This window comes from Amblyomma maculatum, chromosome 11 (genome assembly GCF_055883805.1).
Source record: "Amblyomma maculatum isolate TAMU_Amacu chromosome 11, ASM5588380v1, whole genome shotgun sequence".
In the NCBI taxonomy this organism is placed as follows: Eukaryota; Metazoa; Arthropoda; class Arachnida; order Ixodida; family Ixodidae; genus Amblyomma; species Amblyomma maculatum.
In genome coordinates, this window is record NC_139354.1 from 91,397,404 (window position 1) to 91,423,064 (window position 25,661).

General features: G+C 43.2%; 1 protein-coding gene across 14 annotated transcripts in view; it reads right to left on the reverse strand.

Moving 5' to 3' along the window:
• Window positions 1-12,341: 12,341 nt before the first annotated feature.
• The window catches only part of LOC146174387 (A disintegrin and metalloproteinase with thrombospondin motifs like), a 119,796-nt gene continuing 106,476 nt past the window's right edge, over window positions 12,342-25,661 (reverse strand). For 13 of the 14 annotated variants that reach the window (XM_084583192.1, XM_084583187.1, XM_084583188.1 and 10 more), the window contains 6 exons: window positions 24,554-24,603; window positions 21,706-21,814; window positions 19,960-20,127; window positions 19,736-19,877; window positions 18,795-18,896; window positions 18,236-18,401 (listed from right to left, as the gene is read on the reverse strand). In XM_084583192.1, coding sequence (XP_084439318.1) covers window positions 18,306-18,401; window positions 18,795-18,896; window positions 19,736-19,877; window positions 19,960-20,127; window positions 21,706-21,814; window positions 24,554-24,603 — 667 coding nt within the window. In that variant the 3' untranslated portion in view covers window positions 18,236-18,305. Of the gene's footprint in view, window positions 12,591-18,235; window positions 18,402-18,794; window positions 18,897-19,735; window positions 19,878-19,959; window positions 20,128-21,705; window positions 21,815-24,553; window positions 24,604-25,661 lie in introns of those variants that run through there. The other variant, XM_084583191.1, reaches the window with a different exon arrangement.

Consider the following 25,661-nt stretch of genomic DNA (forward strand, 5'->3'; position numbering starts at 1 on the left):
GCTCCCATTCCAAGTCTCTGAATACTTCCTCTAAGCAGGCTGTGAATAGTATTGGGGAGATCGTGTCTCCTTGCTTAACACCTTTCTTTATGGGAATTTTCTTACTTTCTTTATGCAGAACAATGGTTGCTGTGCAGCCACTATATATATATATATATTCTAGCACTTTCACGTACAGCTCGTCTACCCCCTGATTTCGCAATGCCTGCATCACCGCCGAGGTTTCAACCGAGTCAAATCCTTTTTCGTAATCAATGGATACTATGTATAAGGCTGGTTATATTCCGAGCATTTTTCTATCGTCTTGTTGATGGTATGGATATGATCGATAGTAGAATACCGTTTCCGAAATCCTGCTTGATCCTTTGCTTGATTGCAGCCTTAGGTTATCCCGATTCTATTAGCGATTGCCTTAGTAAATACCTTATACGTAACAGACAGTAAGCTGATTGGTATGTAATTTTTAAGGTCCTTAGCGTCCCCTTTCGTATGAATGAGGATAATGTTTGCATTCTTCAATGGCTCCGATACCGTTGATGACACCGGGTACTGCGTATACAGGGTGGCCAGTTTTTCTAACACGATATCCCCCCCGCCCTTTAACAAATATGTAGTTATCTGATCCTCTCCAGCTGATTTCCCCCTTTTCACACTGCAAATACAAACCTCCGTAATCATTTCTTCCCTCTTTTTCGTTAAACGTCAATACCAACGCTGACTTGAAATATTTCCTCGTACACTGATTGATAGCCACAACATCGCCTAGGAAAGGTCACAATGCTATGTAATCTAAGCATAGATAAAGTAACAAAAGCAGAGCAATAAATGTAGGCACACTTCAGGTGGAGTCATACATTCACTATTGAAATATATAGTATGACATGTGGCTATCGTATGAGACGTCTCACAAAAGCCATCAGCAGCTTGCTCCGGAATGAAAAACATAGGTCTCTCGTACAACATGAGCTGTGGTTCCTAATGAGCCGGACTAGACGAAATATTTATTTCATATTATTTCATTTCATTTTATTTCCTTAAAGGCCCCAGGAAGGGGTGTTACATAAGGGGCGGGAAACATTATAAAAACATTGTTATTGTACATATTTTTTTTACACTTGCAAAGAACTTTGATGAGCAGGTGATAACAGCGACGTCACCTGGAAGGCCGTTCCAGTCTGCAGCTGCGCGGGGAAAAAGCAATTATTTTATAACCAGCGATTGTTTGCCCATCAGAAGAAAACACAGTCCGCGGGATGCCAATTTGCGAAATACACCCTAGTAAACACCGGGTCAACAAAAAATTATAAAGAAAAAGCGACAAACGGTTTTCTTCACGCTTCCTTCCAACTTTTCGTAACCGGAAGGCCAAATGATGGCCGTGCAAAAGAAAAAAAAAACAATTCAATTGCTTGGATAAGAATGATTTTGTACGAATCAGGGCAACTGCATGTTATTGCAGCGAGCTGTTCCAAAAAGTGGACTTTTCAGACACCGATACATTTTTAATAGTTTTATAGACTGATACAATATAATATTCCTTAACTAAAATTCAACACCTAATGTAATGCCATACAACATAGAATCGGTAGTGGGCCATCAACGTTTCTTCAAGCTTTCTGTCTGGGTCCAACAAGCATTTCTGCAAAGCGGCTTACAGTTTTGTAAGAGGCATGTACTCTAAATAACGCGGCAACTCAAGGCATCCGAGATCTCGGTACTGAAAGGTGCGTGAAAAACACTCAAAACAAGTTCGAATTCAACATCGCTTTTACAGGGCCTTGAAGAATATCAAGTTATCCCTTTAAGCTTCATGCAAAATATTTCCAAATGAAACTCGCCATCTTCAAGCAAAAATGTAGGGTGATATTTTTTTACTTTTTAGTGTAGTTTGATTGTTTTATGTACCTATACTTATCATCAGCAAAGAATGACTATTCATCCTGAGCAGTTTGGCACCTTTGAACGCATTTTTCACTTTTTATAAGTATTTCATAAATTTATTGATCAATTATATTATTTTATATATTACCATCATTAGGCCTTGGTGTTTTATTATGAGAATTTGACACTTTTTGAATCTATTTTGTTATTTTAGTTTCATGTTTGTAATCCCGCAAGTAATCAATTATTTTTTATGATTTCATTAACTACTCATTGCGTATCTCCCTAATCAACCATCAGTCACAAGAGGCAATATTTATCATATGAATTTTATTCACGCCGCCTTCATATTATTTCCGACACGCGGTGCCGATTGCTAAGAAAGAAAGGAAGTACAACCTTACTATTAAAGGAAAAGGTACGGGTTTGCAAGGTGGTCAGCACCTGCCTTCGAGACCAAGGCGAACTAGTTTGTACCGAACGAGCCAACGAGCCATAAGAAGCTTGAAAGTGGCGCCCATTCGATGGATAATACAAGGCACAATTATTTAAGGATATATATATATATATATATATATATATATATATATATATATATATATATATATATATATATATATATATATATATATATATATATATATATTGTCGTGACGCTGGGACTAAGTCGACCCGGCCTTCACTTGGTAGCGTGCAGAGACTCGGGGTTGAAGAAGGACTGAATCTTCGAAGTTGGAGAAATATGTACAAGCAGGTTTAATGGCACTTTGAGAAAACTTATTTACAATATTTACACGAATATTTACAAGAAAAAGAAGGGTACATCGGCAAAATGGCAAGCGTTAAGAGTTCATAGCGAGAAGCGACTGGATGAGCCGTTTACCCAGGGCCCAGAGCGACATTTCGTGCTCTGCAGCGTCCTTAAAAACCCCCTATGTCCAGCCCCTCTCTGAAGATGCTGACCAACCAAATCCAGGGCACGCCCCTCAGGTATCGGCATCCAATCGAACACATCACTGCACTGATGGTCTGAAGCACTGACTGGTCCGGCATTCATTCGTTGGGCGTGATCACTTGTTGGCGGGAAAAGCTTGGGAACGGCGAGGAGAGGAGGTACATTTCTATTCTTCAGCAAAGAAACCACAGGCTGGTTCTGGCAAGGGGTTTTACTTCTCAGAAACCCGAGTGCACGTGGCGCCGCATAGGGCTCCCAACATGGTCCCTTTTCGACAATTGCAAATCTTTCCTGCATTCCCGGGAAATAACTTAATGGCCGTATGAGTCATGCTCCTTTCTTGTCCTGCACGTCAGCGGACATGTCACTCTGTCGTCTCCTTTGGATAGGAGGCATTCATCACTGGAAGATAGCACTTCTCGACTGGAAGGGTGAACAAAAGAAAGCACTTCCTGCTATTTCCCGCAGGGGGACGTTTCTTTGTGTTTTTCCAGACGTTCTCTTGACAGGGCCAATTTGGCATTTGCAGGTTGTCCACAAAGCAAAACATGCTTACAAAACAGGATTCCTGGAAACAGGCTCACTTAGAGCCATTGGACCATCACCACATTTCCAAAGCACTTATTCATGCCCACAGGCGAACAATAGAGCGCGCAAATGCGGATGCTTGGTCGTAACAGCCTCCTCCCCCGCCAGAAGAGTCTCGGAGGGCAGCAGTCCCAGCTGCTGCATGAAGAGACGACTTAATGGCCTGCACGTGAACGCTTGAAGCTCGCTGTTGCTTGTCGCGTTGTCTTGATTGTTGTAGGCCAAATTGCTCGAGCTGTCTGAAACTCAACCACATGTCGAAGCAAGCACTCGGCTCCCGTCTGAAGAGACCAGGTCAAAAGAAAACTGCCATTGTTGTTCGAGAAAAGCCCACTCTCAAGACGTTCAGGACCCACGTATTCCTAGAAAACCAAACGTGCTGCTTTACATAGTCACACATATACAAGCGCACGAAGAAAGAAAAAAAAAAAAAACCTTATTATCAATTTGGATACATGGTGAGGAACATCTCGGACCGCTTAGAAAGAGCGGCTAAGCGCGTCCGCATTCCCATTTAACTTCCCCTTTTTGTATCTTATTTCAAAATTGTACTGCTGTAAAATCAAGCTCCACCTAAGAAGGCGACTGTTCTTCGATGTCGCAGTTTGCAGCCAAGCCAGGGGACAATGGTCCGTCTCTACGGTGAATTTGGCCCCTCCAAGATAGCACTGCAATTTTTGAATGGCCCATACAATGCAAGCGCATTCTTTCTCTGACGCGCAATAAGCCCTCTCTCTAGAACTCAGTTTTCTGCTCAAGTAGAGCACGGGGTGCTCATTACCGTCGTCATCTCTCTGGCAGAGAACAGCACCTAACCCTCGATCACTGGCATCACACTGGACCGTGAATTCTCGGCCATAGTCTGGAGCTCGCAATACCGGACGGCTAATCAGCACAGCCTTCAGGTTTACGAAGGAGGCTTCCTTTTGTTCGTCCCAGACTACATTTGTCGGTTCTGTCTTGCGGAGAGCGTCGGTCAGAGGGCTAGCCAAAGCTGAATAGTTAGGGATGTAGTGATTGTAGTATCCCGTCAGACCTAAGAATGCCCGAATTTCCGTCTTCGTGCTCGGCCGCGGGTAGTCTGCTACCGCAGAAATCTTAATCTCGCTGGGTTTCCTGAAACCTTGACCTACATTGTGACCCAAGTAGTCCACGGTCGCCCTTGCCAGGCAACATTTCTCGGCCTTTACGGTTAGTCCAGCTTGACGCAAAAGGCTCAGTACAGCTCTTAGATGTACCATATGGTCCGCCCATGAGTCGGAAAAAACCGCAATGTCATCTAAGTAAGGCACTGCGAATGTTTCACACCCCTTTAAAACCCTATCCATGAGTCGGGAAAAACAAAATGGAGCATTTTTGAGCCCGAAACTCATCATTGTTGGCTGGTAGCTGCCCGTCGGAGTGACGAAAGCCGCGTATCTGCTGGCGCGTTCAGTGAGCGGTACTTGCCAGTATCCTCGAGTAAGGTCCAGCGTAGTCACATATGCCGCTCTACTGACCTGTTCTACTCTCTCCTCAATATTCGGAATAGGATACACTTGATCCCTGGTGAGAGAATTTAGCTTTCGGTAGTCTACCACAGGCCTAGGGTCTTTACCTGGAGCTTCTACTAAGATCATAGGCGAAGCGTAATCGCTTTCCGAGGGTTTTATTACTCCCAATTCCAGCATGCGAGTTACTTCCCTATCCAGAATTTCTCTTTGCCTTGGAGAGAATCGGTAGCACCTTAATCGCACTGGCACGTCTGAAGTCAGCTCAATATCGTGCTCAGTCAAATCAGTTCTGCCTGGCCTGTCCACGAAGCAGGCCTCAAACTCTGTTATTATCTCGCCCAGATCGGACAGCTGGGATTTCTTTAGTTCTCCTCTCTGCTCTGTCTTTTTGTGAAGCTCCTGAGCGTTGCTTCCTTTTCCGCTGAGGCAAATCAAGTTATCCCCCATCTCCTCGGGAAGGTTTAACGTTAGATTTACCACGGCTTCCTTCTGCACATAAGGCTTCATAGCTAAGTCCTCTTGGGTTCCACTTAAAAGTCTCGTGAGATTATTAGACACTGGCGGCAAGAGGTTATTCTCAAGAACGTCCTCATTCCGCGTCTCATCAAGCTCACTTTCAAGTTGACCTATTTGAGATGCCTCGCTCTCAAAGTTTTCTGACCTGCTATCTTCCGCCTCGACCACTGTTTTAACTGCCGTTTCTTCCGCTGTGGATTTTTCTGGAATGAGCAGTGTAGCTAGTTCTCGCGCCTTTGAACGTGTTAAGGCTTGCACAACTCTGTCTCCGAAAAGGATGCCCCTCTTTCGCAGCAGCATGTCCGATTTGTTGGAGAACAAATACGGATAGCACTTAGCAAGCTTTCCTGAAACGGCAGCCTCGGTTGTTAATTCGCCGAAAGGGCCCTCGATGACCACGTTCGCGATCGGCAAGCACACACTCTGTTCCTCAACTACCTGTCGGATCCATGCACACTGTCCTGTATAGTCGGAAGGCGATACATACGCCGGATGGACAACATCCATCGTTGCGGCCGAATCGCGCAGTACCTTGCAAGGCTTCCCGTTGACTACTAGGTCATGCAGGTAGGGTTCTAAAAGCTGCATATTTTCATCGCAGTCCCTGACATACGAGAAAGCAATCTTTTCTTTCCGGCAGTTGACGGCAATGTGACCCTGCTCATTACACCTAAAGCATGTGAGCGGCTTCCTAGCCTCAAGCTTATTCTTTGTGTTCTGCACGTTGGTCACTTCCCCACTTTTCTCACTGCCGTCCTTTCTAGGGAATTTGCCTGAAGAAACCTTCATTTCTTCGTTTCCAACTCTAGCAAAGTGCCTTTCCTGACGGTTTTTCACACTGAACTTGGGATTGCGGGGCCTATCCACTGCTGGGTTGCTGAATTGTCGGCGCGAAGCATACTCCTCAATAAGTTCGGCAGCTTCAGTTGCCGACTTAATTTCGCCTCGGTCCTGTAACCAATTTCTTTCTTTTTCTGGGAGGCAGTTATAAAACTGCTCCAAAAGAATTCGCTCGACTACAGCGTCCCTATCACTGTAGGAATCAGTGCTCTTTAGCCACTCGCCCAAATTAACTCTTAAATTGTACAGGAATTCAGGGTAACTCTCGTCCCTGGACTTAGTAGCTTTCCGAAAACGTTGTCTGAACGCCTCGGCGCTAAGCCTATACTTTCTCAGAAGGCAAGCTTTGACCTTCTCGTAGTTGTCCGCGTCCTCCTTGCTTAGCCGCGCGACAACCTCCGCTGCCTCGCAGGGCAGAACCGTCAATAATCTCTGAGACCAAGTGTCTCGCTGGAAGGACAGTTTTTCGCAAGTTCGCTCAAAGTTAGCCAGATACAGACCGATATCCCCTGATATCACATATGGCTGCATGTACTTTGACATCTTGAAATCTGCCTCCTTGTTGAGACGAGGTACCGCTAGCTGGGGACAATCGCCCGACCTCTTGCTCAACTCTAGTTCTAATTTCCGGAGCTCAATTTCTTGGTCCAGCTTTTTTGCTTCTCTTTCACGCTTCTTTTCCTCTTTTTCCCACTCACGTTCGCGCTCACGCCTCTTTTCCTCTTTTTCCCGCTCTTTCTGCTGTCTGAGCTGCTCCTTTTTTTGGGCGATGAGGTTCCATGCTTCACTGAGCTCCTCATCATCGGCTCCCAAATCTGTGATTGCCTTTATAATCAAAGGTTTTCGTGCCAAACCACTTGTATCAATTCCCAATTCCTCACACAATTGCAACAGTTCCGGTTTCTGCAGCTTTTGTAGGTCCATGATCGCTCCGAGTGTCGGCTACTTCCAAAACAACTGTGCAAACTACCAAACCTAAAGGCGTTTCCACACTCTTTTTACCAGTTCTAAAATCTAACCCTGTTCCAGAACCTGGTCCACATCAGAAGAAAAGCCAAGCACTCACCCACACATGCGATCGATGTTCCGAGCTGCCCTCTTGGCCGATTGTTGCTCCTGCTTGTTGCTTGAGATGCCACCTCCGATCACAAGGTGTTGTGGCTTGTAGCTTCAGATCCACCTCCAATCACCAGATGTTGTGGCTTGTAGATTCAGATCCCAACGCTGGTCACCAGTGTTGGGGCTTGTAGATTCAGATCCTACCGCTGATCACCAGTTGTCGTGACGCTGGGACTAAGTCGACCCGGCCTTCACTTGGTAGCGTGCAGAGACTCGGGGTTGAAGAAGGACTGAATCTTCGAAGTTGGAGAAATATGTACAAGCAGGTTTAATGGCACTTTGAGAAAACTTATTTACAATATTTACACGAATATTTACAAGAAAAAGAAGGGTACATCGGCAAAATGGCAAGCGTTAAGAGTTCATAGCGAGAAGCGACTGGATGAGCCGTTTACCCAGGGCCCAGAGCGACATTTCGTGCTCTGCAGCGTCCTTAAAAACCCCCTATGTCCAGCCCCTCTCTGAAGATGCTGACCAACCAAATCCAGGGCACGCCCCTCAGGTATCGGCATCCAATCGAACACATCACTGCACTGATGGTCTGAAGCACTGACTGGTCCGGCATTCATTCGTTGGGCGTGATCACTTGTTGGCGGGAAAAGCTTGGGAACGGCGAGGAGAGGAGGTACATTTCTATTCTTCAGCAAAGAAACCACAGGCTGGTTCTGGCAAGGGGTTTTACTTCTCAGAAACCCGAGTGCACGTGGCGCCGCATAGGGCTCCCAACATGGTCCCTTTTCGACAATTGCAAATCTTTCCTGCATTCCCGGGAAATCACTTAATGGCCGTATGAGTCATGCTCCTTTCTTGTCCTGCACGTCAGCGGACATGTCACTCTGTCGTCTCCTTTGGATAGGAGGCATTCATCACTGGAAGATAGCACTTCTCGACTGGAAGGGTGAACAAAAGAAAGCACTTCCTGCTATTTCCCGCAGGGGGACGTTTCTTTGTGTTTTTCCAGACGTTCTCTTGACAGGGCCAATTTGGCATTTGCAGGTTGTCCACAAAGAAAAACATGCTTACAAAACAGGATTCCTGGAAACAGGCTCACTTAGAGCCATTGGACCATCACCACATTTCCAAAGCACTTATTCATGCCCACAGGCGAACAATAGAGCGCGCAAATGCGGATGCTTGGTCGTAACAATATATAAAGTAGGATCAGCGACGCACTCAATAGCATTAATATGTGAGGGTATTTCCACGTCAGACCAATGTTTCGCAGCAATAGCTCTAAATTCCACTATAATATAATTTTGTCTTGCATACGCATTGCGAGCACTCTAGCAAATCTTCGCGTACGAGAATTTCTCGATTTTTACACAAAAGGATGCCGAAATTTCGCTACGCAAGTCTATATCCAAAACATAAGCAGAGCTATGCTTATTTCGGCTTAGCGCATCTATTAGCGTAGACTTTTTGGATTCGCTGCCAAAATGTGTGAAGTGGTAGAAGTGTCCGGAATCATGCCACGAGCCCGGAGGGCTGGATTTGTTTTCAGCCCCCGCTCGTTCCCACTACAACGAAGTAGAACAGTCCCAACTGTCGGTAGCGCATATGGCCCTACAGGCTGCCAAAGTTGGTAGGGCACACGCATTCAAATTTTGATTTGTTTGCGCAGTGCCTCCGCGTCCTTCTATTTAGACTAACTCTCCCTCGAATGTCAGGGGATGTAGACGGTGATGAAAAGCTGGAGAAGTAGCGGCTATTACGTACTTTGCCTGACTGCGCGATTAACTTCCCAAGTAGCACACATTACGTGGCCCACCTGGGACCCGTATGGGCAAGTTGGGCTTGGGCAACCACGATAACACCCATGGGGCCCCCCTTTAAGGATCAAATGGGCAAGCCCAATTTGGGCTTGCCCCTGCTTTTTTCATCTGGGCATCATATTGGCGTAGAAAGGGCTAACTGAATATTATTTTCCCACATCTCGCCCTCAAGGGTCTCGCTCGGGGAATTTTAGGGCCGATGTAAAGAAAATTTGGGCTTTGTGTGGAAAACGCCTGAGCTAATCTAATTGGGGCTGCCCGCTCAAAAGCGCAATAGGTCCCGTATGGGCCGCGGCGGGGCTAAATACGGGTAGGCCCACGCATTTCCTACATGGGACCTTTGAGGGGTTCTCGAGCGAAGGTCAGACGAAAATATAGGCTTCATGCAGAAAATTCCTGGGCTGCCCCAAATGGGGCTGCCCATGAAAAACCTCGATAATTTCCGCATGGCCTGTAACGGCGGCAGGAAAGTGATATTTCCCGCTTTTGCCCGCATCGATCTCTTCCGGGACACTTTAGGGCACATCCGATACATCTGATACAAATATGGGCCTAAAGCGAATAGTAGACGGGCTAGCCCAAATGGGGCTGCCCACTCAAAAACTGAATAGGTGGCGCGTGGTTCGCAACCGGGCTGAAAAGCGGGTATGCTTCCACGCCGCCCACAAGGGTATTTCTTGGGTTAATTGCGGGCAAATGCAACATATATTTGTACTCCATGTGCTAAAAATAAGATAAGCCCAATTGAGGCTGCCCATGAAAGGCCGCAGTGGGCCCCAAATTGGCTGTAGACGGGCTTACCGCTCTGAAGCGTCTTCACCTTACATTTCAGGCACCATTTTATTTATGTAATTCATCTTATACCGGCCGCTAATTGCATCTTCTGGATTTTTCGCATAACCATTTTATGCATATTCGTGCCATGAATAAGGACTATTTAATTTTACTCTAAAAACTGCGTTAATTATGCAGTACTGGCAGCAAATATGCAGCAGTAACTGTTCCTCTTTATGAGTATATACTGAACTACTTAAAATGTTTCCTGCGCCATTATTATTCTAAATACACCACCGAAATAAATATTCAGACTAACATTTGGGGGTGATGTGGCCCAGCCCACATAATTGTAGTGAATGGAGAATAAATTTCTTTTATCTTACTGAGTGTCAAACACAAGATGAATAAATAGTGCTCAATGTTTCACACTTGATGATTAATGGGACTTGGGCAGCCCCGAAAATACCAGATTCAACAAATGAGGGCAGCATGGGGGCGAGCCCAAAACGGAATGGCCTCCGCAAAGCCCACGCCTGAACAATTGAGATATTGGAGCGATTAATTGACATAAAAATAAAACCTTGAATAATGGGGCGACATAAACGTAGGACCCATTAATTATTCTGGTATGCTGCCCATATTCAGCTATCTGGGCTGAATGCGGGCAGCCCTATTTGGGCTGCCCACACGTGTACAGATTGGGACCAATCGCTGCCAAATTAGGCAGCCCACGTGGGCCCCCTCTGGATACGTATTGCAAATCCCGCATGGGGCCCGTACGGGCTGCCCCCACGGGCCAGCCCATTTTGTGCTACCTAGGTTCATTACCTAATGTAGGGTACAGGTAAAGTGACCCTTGCACTTCACCTTGAATTCAATTTATAATCACGTGCCTGTGTTATTTTAGGATCGAAATATTTTTAGTCCATATCGCCGGGGAGGTTTTGACTATATGGAAACAGAACCTCGAGACAACATCCCGGCAGAGATTTCCACTGATTAAATAGCCATTCACAGTCATCCTGACTTTAAAACGGGGACATGCGGACCCAAAACGGGGTATAACGAGATTGGTTCGCTCTCCCAGCCCTCGCATTTTACCGACATGTAAAGGCTAAGGGCGGCCCGAGAGGGTTTTTACATCACTGAATTCTAGTTTTGAGGCGTAGTGTTAAATTGCACAGAATGATCTCACTTCTGGGCGGACATCTCATAACATCCATCAAAAAAGACACGTGCCTAAGCAGAAATGAAAGGCCCTTGATTACTTTTAGCTATTAAGCCAGCGCTGCTATATCTGCCGTGCACACGGCATTGGCGTGCGTGTCGCTTTTTTCAGGTAGGGCTGGATGGCGCGCACCCAACGGAGGCGAACTGCATGCAGGCAGCTGTCAGAACAAGGGCCGAACTAGAACAGCAGGGTGTTACACTCTGCTTCACTCATTAGCTGCAACGCTGTGAGGGATATGCAAGTAGCACGTGACTAAAACAAAAACAAGATAGAACGATCCCTAAACGTAAGGTTTGTATCATTAGACCAAAAGAGTGCAAAACTATTTGATTCTCGGGGGACGCCTCCTACTTATTCAAAAGGGATGGGTGCTGAAGCAGGAATGTGACGTTCTTGGTGGGGTTACGCCTCTACTCTCGACGACAAGTAAATGAGAAAGTCAAAATATAAATTCATGAATTTCGGTCATTTCGCAAGAAATACGAACTACTTTAAAATCAAGCTGTTGGCAGATGCATTGTATTGAGCCTAAGGTCGCAGCTTTTTTATTCTTCGCTCACCAACAGAAACGCACTATGTCACTATTGTTTTGTTTCTTTCCTTTTATGTCCTGATCAAGGCTACTGCTGTGTGCCAGCCTGCCGCAATATTCTATTTTCGATGCTTACTAAGCATGTAGCAGGGGGCTGAGGCCACGTCAAGCGACCGCGCCTTTAGCCTCAGCCTCCTTTTAGGCAAATGTCTAAGAAACAAATAAAAAAAAGAAAGAAAGAATTTACAAATTAGGTGCAGGAGTACATAATTTTGTTCAAAGCACTCTTGTCTAAACAAAATTTGGGCAGATATGCGTCTTCCTGTTGCCAGAAAGCGAGCAGAAGAAAAATTATTTAAAATCTGCGAATCACAAGGCAATGTTAAAGTGGTTACAGCATCTTGAAGCGAACCTTGAGAGTGCGCCTACTTTTTTTATGCACTTCTTGCCTAAAAGTTCTTTGTCTAATAGACCTATTGAAGTGAAGCATCGAAGTCCCTAATAAACATTTCTGTTAGTGAGTAAACAAGACAATAATATCACAACTGAGAAATTGCTTTATTTCTCTTTCAAAATGTGTAGATTTAGCAGAAATACTCAGACAGGAAAATTTTAATGATTTGATTTATTTAAGAGCGGGAGTATTACTATTCATATCCATTTCGGCCATCCGCGTATTTCCTTCCAAAACTCGCTTCCTGCGCATATCTTCCGTCCTGCAATTGCACCAATCACCTTCACAACTTCCCCACATTGCGCCGGTGTCCATGCAGTAGTCATGGCACTCCTCGTCTCTGCATGCCATGACTGCAGGAGAGCAGAACAGCACAAGAAGAGCGAAGACGAGGGTGTCGATTGCAGGCATGTGTCAGTTGTCACAGGAAATCTTCCTAAAGAAAGAAATCATAGAAATATGGATTGTCGTAGTATCCCATTCATTTTTGACATCCTACAAAAGAAGCTAGACCTTTTTTTTCTTTATTGTCGAAGGAAGATAGACATGCTTGGCAAATGCCTTATACACAGGCCTTCACAGCTAAATTTAGCCTACGGGCAAAGTATAATAAGTATAAAGTATAAGTAGGAATAATGTCTATAACTACTGCCCCATATCGCTGACCAGGTTAGCATGAAACCATCTTGAACATGTCTTGCATCATGCATCGCGCGCTACCAGGAGCACCATAACTTCTTTTTCCAGACGCAAAATGGATTTAGGAGACGATTTTCATGTGATACGCAGCTAATGGAATTCACAAGTGAACTCTAAACCAATATAAAGAAAGGTTTTTCTTACTGACTGCGTGTTCCTCGACAACTATAAGGTATTTGATCGTATATTGCACTCCTGCCTAATAGCCAAATTATCCGCAGTAAATTTATATTCTTTAATTATATCCTCAGTCGGTAGTTTCTATCATCTTTATAGCTCTTTACCACCGCGAACGGGTGATACTCATCCGCTTAACTGATGAATTCTTTGCAATCCAATCCCGTGTTCCTCAGGACACTGTCTTGGGTTCATTACTATGTTTAATCTAAAAAAATTATCTGCCATCTAACATTACTTCAGCCTTTCGTCTTTTCGCTAATATCTGCTTATTAAACACTAAAATGTAGCTCACAATCCGATCCCCTTAGACTGCAGGAAGATCTCGAATGACCTGCTTTTTGTATTCTTTGCTTCCTGCACCCGATTCCCTACACAATACTCCTATTATGAGTCTGTGAGTGTCTTGAATTAATAAATAATTAAAACTCTTAAGGTAATTCAGAGGAGCAAGTTGCATAAACCTGCCGGACACTGAACACTACCGGCATTGTTTGTAAAGTAATTAATATCAGCAATATTGCTAATTTGTCTTAATCATTAAGTATTCACTTTAGATCAAAAATATGATTTGAAATGTTGGAAAACATTTCAGAAACCACTGTTCAAATTATTTGCGATTAGTAAGGCCAAACGTTTATCTTTTTTCCGATTTGGAAAGAAACCCCGCTAATTCCTTATCTAAGATTTTTTTTTTCTGGCTGGGTAATATCCTCCTTTCTAGCCTAAAATGATTATTAATGTTAAAAGATCATAGGCCGTCCTTCGAGAAACTCGGAAATCTTCGATCAGAGAGATTCGAGTTTCCGATGTTTCTTAAGGTGGATGACACATTACATTTGCACCTTTCATACTCATTTGGCCCTGATACATTACTAGCTGATACAACATTGAAACTTTTTTAAGTGGAATTTTCGCTTGCTGTACAACTGCTTCCGAATGCCCGTCTGGCATTCACCCTACTACCTGTGGTTGCGAGCTAAACTGCCAGAAAAAAAAAAACACAATAGAATGGGCGGATTTTTCCCCTTTTTATTGTGGTAAAGAAGCCTTCCATGTTTTTGAAATGGTATGCGGAAGGCCTTCGTACTGGTATATCAATATAGTCTCTTCCTTTTTATTGTTCAAAAAGCCGGCACTAACCCTGTGCTGATATCTTGTTCCGCTGCACTAAAGATTATGAAAAAATCAGCAAGTGCTCAGTTCTCTATTAAACAAATTATTCACTAAAATGAAAGTGTCGTTATTATTCAATAATTATAGGCGAAAGCTCATATCAAGAATACATACTTAAGTTGCCGAAAGTTGTATCGAGCGCGATAAATGCTCTCAAACAAAGATCTCGTTCGTACGAAGATGCAGGTTTTCAGCGTACTACCAATATGAAGTCATCTCACCATTCCTCAGAGCTTATTGCGTTCCCCAGCCTCAGCTTCTCTGTTACCGTTCCTGCTTCTTCGCTTCCCTTCGCCAGTCGCGTTTCATTTAAATTGTGAGCTTTACATATACAGATGTTAACGCGAACTGCCAAATGATATTCCTCTAAGCAAAAGAACAACAGGTGCTCAACGAACAAGTGTTTTTGGATATTGCGCACAGCTGTGTTAGGAAACAATGAGGATCATACTTGCGTAATGACCACTGCACATTTGGACTTTATTTTCTTAATGTATGTTGCGCGGTCCTCTTCACAGAATGGAAAATACATAATGGTGGTAAATAACCATCTAGATTTTATGGCTGTATTTGAATGCAACATATTAAAAAAAAATTGTGTGAAATATTAAGCAGCTGGTTTTAGCTTGAAGTTCATCAGGATTCACTAAAATATAGAAGTATAAAAACATTTATTTTCTTTCGTTTTCTTATATTGCATATCAGGTGCCCACAAAACAAGCGTGACAGGTGCCACACCTTCCCTTTCGTGTGAGCCAAGTGTTATTAGCCTCCACTCATTGTTTTGTTTCACATGCTTCCCTCTGCAATTTAGGAAATTTATAGTTTTGCAGCGTTCATGTTCGGCTCGTGAAGTGGCATTTCTCGGATACTTAGCCAGCTATAGTTTTAGATTACATAATCGCAATTTATGAAGACAACAGCTTTACTAGGATATTCTGGCATCAAATACGTCGGTGCAGTTGTGAACGAAAATGCAAAGCGTGATATGTAAACAACCACTAGATTGTGGAATAATAATGTCGAAATAGTGCATCACCTGTGGGAAATTAAATGGTCTGCCATGTCATAGTGGACGTGTGTCATTGTTTGTCAGAGTCATAGTGATCAGTCACTATCAAGAAGCCGCGACTAAACACAAGGTTAAAAGTTTCCAAAGAGTCATACAAAATCCACGAGTCAAAGTCGTGGCTTTTGGATCAAAAGAAGTGCTGAGTCATGGGTCCTGAATGTGTTCACAATAAATGCTAAATAATGAGTTACAAACAAAATTAGGTAACAAAAAGCGCTGAGTCATGAGTCGCTAATTCCCACTGCTAAGTATCGCATGCCAAGGTCACGTGACAGTCATGTAGCATGAAAACGACACGTGTTTATGAGATTGAGAGTCAAGTTTCTTGAGTGTCACGTGACTGAGAATGACACGCGGCAGAAGCATCGGCGTACCCGAATCCCACAATGGGGTTGTGGGATAGCAATCCATATTGTGGATTGCAATCCACAGAAACTCACTTATAGCATTTCTAGTTTTTTTGTGATCATCATCCTGCTTTAAACATTATTTAGGAAAGCTAGTGTTTGAAAACTTACAGAAAGAACATTGTTTTGTATCTGTTGTCCCTCCAGGCGAAACCATTCTATTCACTTATCTAGTTATTTTTTTGTGCTTTTCTATTCTTCACCATAAAGACGTTTTATCATGTCCGATTATGAGTATGCACTCAGTGTGCCTTCTGCTTTGAATGTCTTGTGCTCCTGAGTTGGAGTAAGGGGGCAGACTCTTCATCAGGCATTTATTTGCCTTTTGGTCTGTCCCCTAGACAAGTGTAACTGTGTTGTCTGAAATAAACACTTTAACACTTTGACTTTGACACTCATTTGAAGGAGCACTACTACAAATGCGCGTCAAGGAAAGTATATTGCCACTGTGCGGCGCGAGCCCCGGTGTTATTAGCAAAAGCTGTACAAATGGGCATGTGTTGTACCGTGTAGAGCACTAACGCTCAGGCTTTCGAATTGCTCCAACGCAGTCTCTGCCATACCCTCAGAGGTTTTTTTCTTATAATACCATTCCTACTCTGGCATAGCAGCAGAAAAATCGTTCATAAAATTTGCATAATTCGGCGACAATTCCTGATGAGAGTATTACCAGTTGTTACTTACTTCAATGGGTTGACAGTGCTTGAACGTATCGTGCGTTGATGGTCCTGTGTACTGGTAATCTGGTAACTTCAGATGATATATATATATATATATATATATATATATATATATATATATATATATATATATATATATATATATATATATATATCTACGTGACGCTGGCGGTAACAAAGGACGTTCCACGTCCGCCGCTTTGGCTGAGGGTGGCGCTGGTGAACACTCTCAAGGTTCGTATACAGACAACATAAATACCCAAGCAAGTAGCAGGGGGGACAGCGGCCGATGTAGCTCAGTTGGTAGAGCACCGGACGCGATATTCGGAGGTCGTGGGTTCGGCTCCCACCATCGGCACGTTGTTTTTTCTTCTACTTTGTGTTTAATTATCTTTCCCCTAAACAGATTACACTACTAATTTCTGTGATTATCCAAGTAAACATTAAAAAAAAAAGACATAAAGTACCATCCCCAACGCTTTCTTTGGCCTCGCCGACTGTTGGCTTCTTTCCTTCACATATATATATATATATATATATATATATATATATATATATATATATATATATATATATTGAAGGTGTGTGCCAGCAATTACGTGCGTGATCTCGTGCATGAGTTCCTGTTTTTTTCTAATGTTTGCTATATACTCTTTTTGCGTTTTTGCCGCCGTATAAGGATCCCTGCCTTGGTAGTGCAGTTGTTAGAGAGCTGGACCTCTGTGCCCGATAATGAGTGAACGAATCCCGGTAGCGGCGGCCGCTTTTCGGGGGGGACGAAAAGCAAGTAGTTCCTCTGCTGTGCGATGTCTGTGTACGTTAAAGAACACCAGGTGGTCGAACTTTCCGCAATCCTCCACTACGGACTCTCATAGCCTGAGTTGCTTTGGGACGTTAAACATGATACAAGAAAAGCACGGAATCTCAATATCCTAGTTTGTTTATTAATGCAATATACGTTTGAAGGTATAAATCCGTACATCCCTTGTGCCCTAGTGTTTCAAGTGCGCCACAGTAAAGAGCTGGGAAATGCGTTCGTACTTGCTGCACCGTCTGCTGGTAAAGTGCATTCTTCAGGGTGATCCACCCACAAGGGCTAAGAGAAATGCCTATTTTTTTAGCTAAACAGCAACAACCATAATTCTGAGCCCTTGTCATACCGGACGCTAAGTATGCGTGGAAATGGCTTGCTCTATGACATTCTTTCCAAAAGAAGACCTTGTAGCAGTAACACTTGTCACAGTTGTGGGCATCAGTTCAGTTCAGTTTAGTCCTTCAGCCGTGTCCGACTCTTCGTGACCCTATTGACGATATCACGCCACGCTTTCCGCTCTCTCACTATCTTCCTAACATCACATACCTTCATCTGCAGCACCTCGAGGATGCCATCTAACCATCGCGTTCGCTGCCTACCCCTTCTCCGGCGACCCTCAACCTTTTCCAACATCACATCTTTCTCCAGCGACTCCTCTCTTCTCATTAGATGACCAAAGTAGATGAGCTTTAACTTTACAATTTGGAGTCGGGGTTTATGGTCGACAATATCGACTGATTTGATCTTCTGGCAGTACAGGGAACTCTCACGAGTCTCCGCCAGCACCACAATCGAAACGCGTAGAATCAGTTGTAGAAATATATAGACAAATTTCTCCTTTCATGATATACAGTGCTTACAGCGTTGGCGGATCTGAACTGCCAGCAGTTTATGGCTTCATTCATAACGGCGGCGAATGTGCAAGAAGACAAGAGAATAAAATACGCAACACATCAACGTGCATTCGTTCGTGGTGCTTGTTTTCTTCTCTTGTGTTCGTGTTCATTCTCGATCGTTATGAATGAAAAAAGCCGCAAATGGGCACCAAAACATGTTTTTCTCATCGTTTTATTTTTTTCATTCACGTATAGTTGTATTATATGTTACAGATTCGATATGCTATCACCAGAGAAACGTAATCCACTCGAGGGCCTTTTGTATAATGTTGGGTTCTTTTTGTTTTGTTCGTCTCGACGTGCAGTTTCCCAGAATACATATCTGAAAGAAAACGGGCGTGTTAGCGTTAATAATGTTCGTTCTCAACAACAGAGGTGGCACTGACTGCTATATGGGAATTCTACTTGAGAGCTGTTTCAAGTACAATAAGAGGAATTGTTTCTGCTAGAATACAGCCCGCTGCCATGGTGTACGTAATGAGCATACGGAGGCCAACAGCTCAGCCAAACGTGATGGTGTGTTGACGCTCAAGAAAAATCTGCGTGCATATGTGAATGGAGAGGATTATTTTTGCGAAAAGGATTTTGCGAAAAGAGTTCCCTTGTTCTCTTTAACCCGCTACAGTCTAATTCGCAGTGACGTTCAGTGGTTTCCTCCTTTTCTCTCTACCGCGCAGAGTAATTGGTCGTCAACCGACACAACAGATTTCCTCACCATGTTTTTACCGCATTCAACACCGTCTACAGCAGTTATAATCATGCTGTGCAGTTCTTTGTCAATGTAGCACCGGACTTGACATCTGCTCATGTTGTATTCCTAAAGACAAAAAAAAATAACAACAGCGACACATTACCATCAATATTGCAGCTAACTATCAGGCTTTCTTTCACGTTTGGAACGTCGGGTTAATATTATTAAGTCGAAAACCTTTATTGCGTTATTGTTGTCGTCAGCAAAAGTGTCATGCTTTTGCGGCGGCTCTGATTGGTCGAGACTGAAAATGTCATTGAGGTCTCGACCAATCACAGAGCACCACCACAGTAGGCGCGACTGCATGCCTTATATGGCCATATGCAAACAATGATCAACACAAATTAATGACTACTTAATTATATAAACATCGATAATGTGTGTATAAATAAGCATTACTAATTAGTGAAAGTTGCTGATTTCTACCTTCTAATTTATAATATTACTAAATAATTATTAACGGGTAATTAGTTGCATTTGTGTAATTTCTTTTTTTTTTAGCCATTTGTGTAATTAATATTTACTTATTAATGTCGCGCATTTGGTAAAATCAGCCACACAACAGTAATTGTAGAACAACTGCGAAGATACAAGGAGCCCGATCTCGTCGCTGCCAAGCAGAATTCACTGAATAAATGCACTCGCAGAATATGAAAGAGTAGTCGTTCGCTTTACTTGTAGCAGCCTTTATCGTTACATGCACAACAGTCGCGTAGGAGAATGCAGCACTCAGGCTTTCGCCTTTCATCAGTTTAGTCGCCAAAGTGTCCTCGAATTTTTTTATTTTTCTTTTCGCATTGCGCGTAAAGGCGTAAATTTAATCAGTGACCTTCAGAATCATCACGCGTATACTATTCAACGAAGTCAGTCAAATTGATCACAACAGTATGAACTGTCGGACCCACCTTGTCCGCTTCAACAAAGGGGAACGTGTTGTAGACTTTGCGGCAGAAGGTGTCCAAGTTGGACACCTCCCCTGGAAGTTGGCTAACTGACAACCCTGTGCGTTGGGACCTCTTCTCTCTTAGGCAGCGGTAATTTGGACGGCTGAAATGAATAAAATGATCATTTTACTTGAAAGTTTAGGGCAAGAAAGCAAGAAGATTAGGGAACTGTTCTGAGTTCATACTTGTATATGTTCATCACTTCTCTCTGGCAGCAGCCGGAGAATGAAAACATGTTCGGCTTCACGAACTCGTAGCTCATCATGTAGCCGTCGTACCAGGAGCAGTCCTCGGACCCTATGTGTCCAGCCGGCCAAATGCTGGCTCCATCTCCGTCGTGTGCGCACCCGAGACTGCAGCGAAAAGAAACAACGCCGATTTGTACAGGGAACGGTGATGCAAACTACGCGTATGTTATTCTAGTCGCTGGCAATAGTGCGAGTCGATTCAACCTTTTGCGACAGCCTTTGAGGTAGGCCGCATATATCCAGCAAAAATAAAAGAATACACGCATTACCCGCCTAGGTGCTCAATGGTTACGACTCTCGACTACTGAATAGGAGTATCCGGTTGCGACCCCGACTACCCGGGGCTGAATTACAATGAATGCGAAACTGAGAAGCGTCCGTGTGCTATGCAATACCGGTGCACGTTAATGATCCCAAGGTAGCAGAAATTACTCCGCAGCGCTCAACTACCGCCCCTCCTTCTCTGTTACCGCTTTAATTATTTTTTCCTTCCCTTATAGCACTATTCATGTGCCCACTGAGAAAGTCACAAATACCTTGCTTTCCTTTACAACTTCAATTATGCTTACTACTTAGCAGAATCTTTTGTCATGGCGAACTTATACGTATGACACAGCGCAACTTGATCTCAGTGAAGAAGCTCACTGGGGTTGAAGTAAAATAGTCAACATGGCGTACCAGAACGCACACATTGACATCGTGTATTATATTGCCATGCTTGATAGTCAATGTTCTTGAAGCCTTCTTTTGCTTGAAATGGAATGTAGGTTCGGCTACCATTTGATCGGATATAAAAGAGTAACTACACTTACCTTATAGAAGATATTTATTTGCTTTTGGAAATATTCTGGTGTTAGAGTGTTTTCGTTGTCATGTGGTCAGTGGACGCACACAGCTCATTGTTAGGGCCTCTCATGGCAAGTGCTTATCTACAAGAACGTGGACGATAACAACCATACCCGGCCATTTTTGTGCTCAATGAGATAAATAAGGACTAATGTTGAACTTTGAGAGATGTGCGAGGAACACTGCTTCCAGAAAGATTTTGTGAATAATTGAAACTATCGAAACGACAGATATCCCTTGTCGACACCCTACGTAACGTTGAAAAATGAACAACAGAGGCGTCAATGGAACAACACGCCTAAAACATTTCATATTCAGATTTATTGGTTGGTTGGTTTGTGGGGTTTAACGTCCCAAAGCAACTCAGGCTATGAGAGACGCCGTAGTGGTGGACTCCAGAATACTCAGATTTGTGTTTAAGATATAGCATGAGTACATAGAGTGAAACGAGAGAGACGCGCTGTTTCGCTGAATAATCCGGACATTATTGCCTGCAAACATTTCATTCATTGAACGTAGAGATGTTTGGCAACGTTATTGGTTCTCGTAACGTACCATTTTAGGAATAAAGTAGCCATGAAATAGAGAGTACGAGACCCACAGCCGTGGAAAATCAGCATGGCAGAAGTGGATTTCTTTATTTACCCTCTAAGATTCTACATATATATTAATTCCGAGAAAAGGAACCCAGCACTGTTTAGCTCTCAACCGCATATAGAAATCCAAACCCAGGGTGTCGCCGGGCGCCATCAGTTTTATGCCAGCTAATGCCCCGCTGTCATCCAAACAGTTTTAAACAAATTTATCAAATGAAATTTTTTTAATCCCCAAGCTCACCTGTGCGCGATCTCGTGTGCGTAGACATAGACACCGTAAAAACTGTCGGCTCTTTCTTCTGACATTCCCACTTTCCATTTGGTGCATACTCCTCCGAGATATGCGAATCCTGCAAGAGAGAAACGTCATCTTGTGGATATCATTTGTGCAATGTCAGTAGACTGTATCTTGGATCGCAATACAAGAATAGAAAATATCGGGCATTGTAGTTTTGGTTTAGCAATACAGCGGGAAATGCGTTGGCCCAAGCAGGCGAGGCATTGCATAAACAAAACGGCAGCACAGAACAGCGTATATAATGCAACATGAGATGAACATAATGCACAAAAAGAAGTATCAATGCCACGTAATTATCACTAAGTTTCAAAAAAAAACAATGCATTCGCAATGAAGCCATGATGTCGTTTGACAGAAATACACCAAAGGAAAGAGAATTCAACTCGCTCACCGTTTGAGAGAAAACTACTTGTCAGCGTTTCTTTTCTGACTGTGACTGTGACGTGGTTGCCTCGTAGAAGGTCAACATGCGGAATATGTTAGCTTCCCATCGTTTTTTCCAAAGAAAGTATTATGTATTAATATTTCCGCGCATATTTAGTGCCGGTATTCTATTTTGCAACATCAATGAGGACGGCAAATCATTGCTGGCCTTTATTCTGTGTATAAAATTTACATATTTTCTCTGGACTCGCTCGAGTGCAATGGTGTCATTCAAAGAATGCGGGTCCGAGATTTCTGAAGCATATTCTTTTTAGTGTGCATAATTGCACTGCAAGCTAACATATTCGTTCTTACAGGCGCCTGCTTAAGCTTCCTCTTTATAAACCCCAATTTCTCCAGTAAAGCAAACATCCGGAATATGCGTTGACCATGTGAGGATATTTTTAATATTACATTAAGATATTGGTATTTTTAGAATTTGACGAGAGTTCTTTTTCCAAGCTGGTACCGAAATATGCTGCCATATTTTTTTTACTCTTTAGGCTTAGAAACAGATTGGTTGGATTTGTTGGTTTGTGGGGTTTAATGTCCCAAAGATAATCAGGCTATGAGAGACGCCCTAGTAGAAGGTTCCGTAAATTTCGACAATCTGGGGTTCTTTAACGTGCACTGACATCGCACAGGACACGGGCGCCTTGCTTTCCGCCTACATCGAAAAGCGGCCGCCGAGGCCGGGATTCGATCCCGCATCCTTGGGAACAGAAGTCAAGCGCCGTCAAAAGCCAGATACACCGCTTGTATGCAGCTACTAGCCATCTGGCGCACCAGAGACAGTTCCTTATGTGGCAATTAGCTAATTAGTAGTTAAGATAATTTTTCTAACTACTGCGTTTAGGCAATAAATGGGACTTTACAAGTGGTAGAGCTCCTTATGAAACCCCCATCAATTTATTTCCGATAAAGAAAGCCTCACGTGCATCTTTTTTACGAAGCTCAAACGAGCGTGGGTAAAACAAAAATACCACCTGGCTGTCGCATTCGCTCTCCACGATTGAGGTAGACTAAATCATGGTTTGAGCGACTGAAGTCAGCTGCAGCCGTGGCTGTGTGGCTTTGATCCGATAAATCTGCGATGGTTTCTGCATCCGCTTCAGCCAGTCGGCGCTCGTGACGGTGCAAGTCGCAGCGAGTCCACCACGCTCGCTGCAACCATCGCCAACATAGCCTACCGCTAGAACTGGGCTGTCGTGTCACGGACGCCGCTAATTTCGTTCAGTCAATCCCCGATTGAGAGCACCCAAACAATGGCGAGAGAATTCGTTAGCGGTGTGTGACCAGATATTTTTTTATTTCGCAGCTTCCTTAGAGCTTGGAAAAAAGATACATTTGAGGCTTTCTTTCGCAGAAATAAATGAGATTGGGGTTTCAGAAGGTGCTCTCCAACTTTGCAAATCGCATTTATTGTTTAAAGGCAATAACAGTAAATTTGAAACATTATGATGATTACTCATTAAATATTTGCAAAATGAAAAAGTTGCCTGTGGTGCGCATTATGACTGGCAGCTATATATATGTGATGTTTTGAGCTTATGTTTTATTTTTTAACCCTTGGGGCTATAGTTACCTTGGAAACACTGTATAAAGATAAAAACGCACAGATGAATAGGTGCTAGAGACATCTGGAAACGGGCTGAGCGACGCAAAGGGTTAAGTAGGTCCTGACGGTCACTTTTTAGTTTTTTATTTATTTATCTATCAACATAGTCCAAAAAGGTACGGGGGGCAGTAGGTAGACGAAGGAGAAATGTAGTATTTAGGATTGGAATTAATGTAAAAAAAAAAAAACAAGGTGTGTCCTTATTTCAAAACTTTAGTGTTATCGCTCGAAAATGTTTTAGCCTGATTAAAGTGCACGGAGCACCTCGCCTGCTTCTCTTTACGCTAAGAAATGCCGCTGTGACACCCACTGCTGAGTGTAAACATACGACAATTTCATATAATCCAAAGCTTGATCCAGCGATCTCGTACTGCAAGCCGTATCAGTGGCTCCTTAAAAATTGCCTGCTTTTGACTCGTGGGGGTTTTCTCGAATACATTTTCTAAGCTTGTATCTCCAAGATTCGCTTTTCACAACGGTGTTAGTTATTTCTCTAAGAGCTGTTCTAAACAGTCAAAACGGTCTACAGAAGCTTGAAACACAAGAGACAAATCATGTTGAGTGATGATTCAGACACAGCACATATTAAATTATTTGCTTTGTATATGTGTAGGTAAAGAGCTAGTGAGAAATCTTAGAGTGGTTTTTTTTCTGCCTATTTTTTGGTTAGGAAGAACACAAGATCAATCCGGCAACATTTGAACCTCACATATTTTGAAGACCCAGTTTCAACCAAGACGTAATACTTACCGCCTGTTCTGTGTTCAAGCGTCCCGTCCTTCCACCGTGACATATTTCGCCTGCAGAAAAAAACAATCAAGCGAATTTCAGCCGCAAATTCTGAGTGTGTTCTGGATTTCTTCCTGGGGCCTGAATGATTCTGTTTTTATAGGAAAGCTTAGTACTTGCATCCGTCATATCTTGAAAAAGGCAAATTATATAAACCTTTTACTCATTGTCTAAAATATTAAGATTTTGTTCTTGTTGAGTACGCTATCTGCATTGCGCTTATTTAAGAAGCACGTTTCATAATATGGTGCTCAAATTATGTAGGGTTAAATGTTCGATTGTGCTCATTAAAAACTTCAAACTCGCGCATATTTAGAGCTCAAGACTTCCCGATGTGTTTTGAACTGTTTGAATGACCTAACCATTAAACTATTATCTCTAAAGGACTTGCAGGCGAGCATTTTAAGCCAAATGCCGAGGATGTATCTTGAACATTTGGTGCAAACATCAATAAATTATTTCTATCTGCAAAAGCTGCAACACATCAAAACTGTCACATTGGATGGGGAGGTGTGTGGCAGGGAAAGCATTTTTGTTTCGTATTTTGACCTGCGAGTGGTCGTTCGTAAGATGTGGAAGCAAAAAGCTGTGATCACCACAATTTAACAGCATTCTAAACTAACTTGGCGTTCTATGCGAAAGCACATTTGCTTTTCCTGAAGAAGAGCACTTCAGACTGGAGGAAAATATTGCATCGACGCCAAAGAAGTGCACATGTATAGTTGGATTCTTGTGCGGGAACTGTTCTTTTCGTACTAATGGGATGCTGAATAGACTTACTGGACGACAAGCCATCTGCTTCGAGCTCATTTCAAAGCTTCTTGCCCGCCTTCCAAAATACCAGTGGAGACTGGCAACACAATGAACCGGTTTTTGTGCCCAGCTCGGCAGTATGCATCAAGTGCACCGTATTACAGGAAAATATCGTCAGCTCCAATCAAAACTGTTCTCACGTCCATCGTGGGAATTGATAACTTAGTGGCCGATGTGGTAGAGAGGTACATATTAAGTTTATGCAAAGTAGCGACCGCGCGTACAGCTAACCACCCGTGAGCTTTGAAACAAAAAT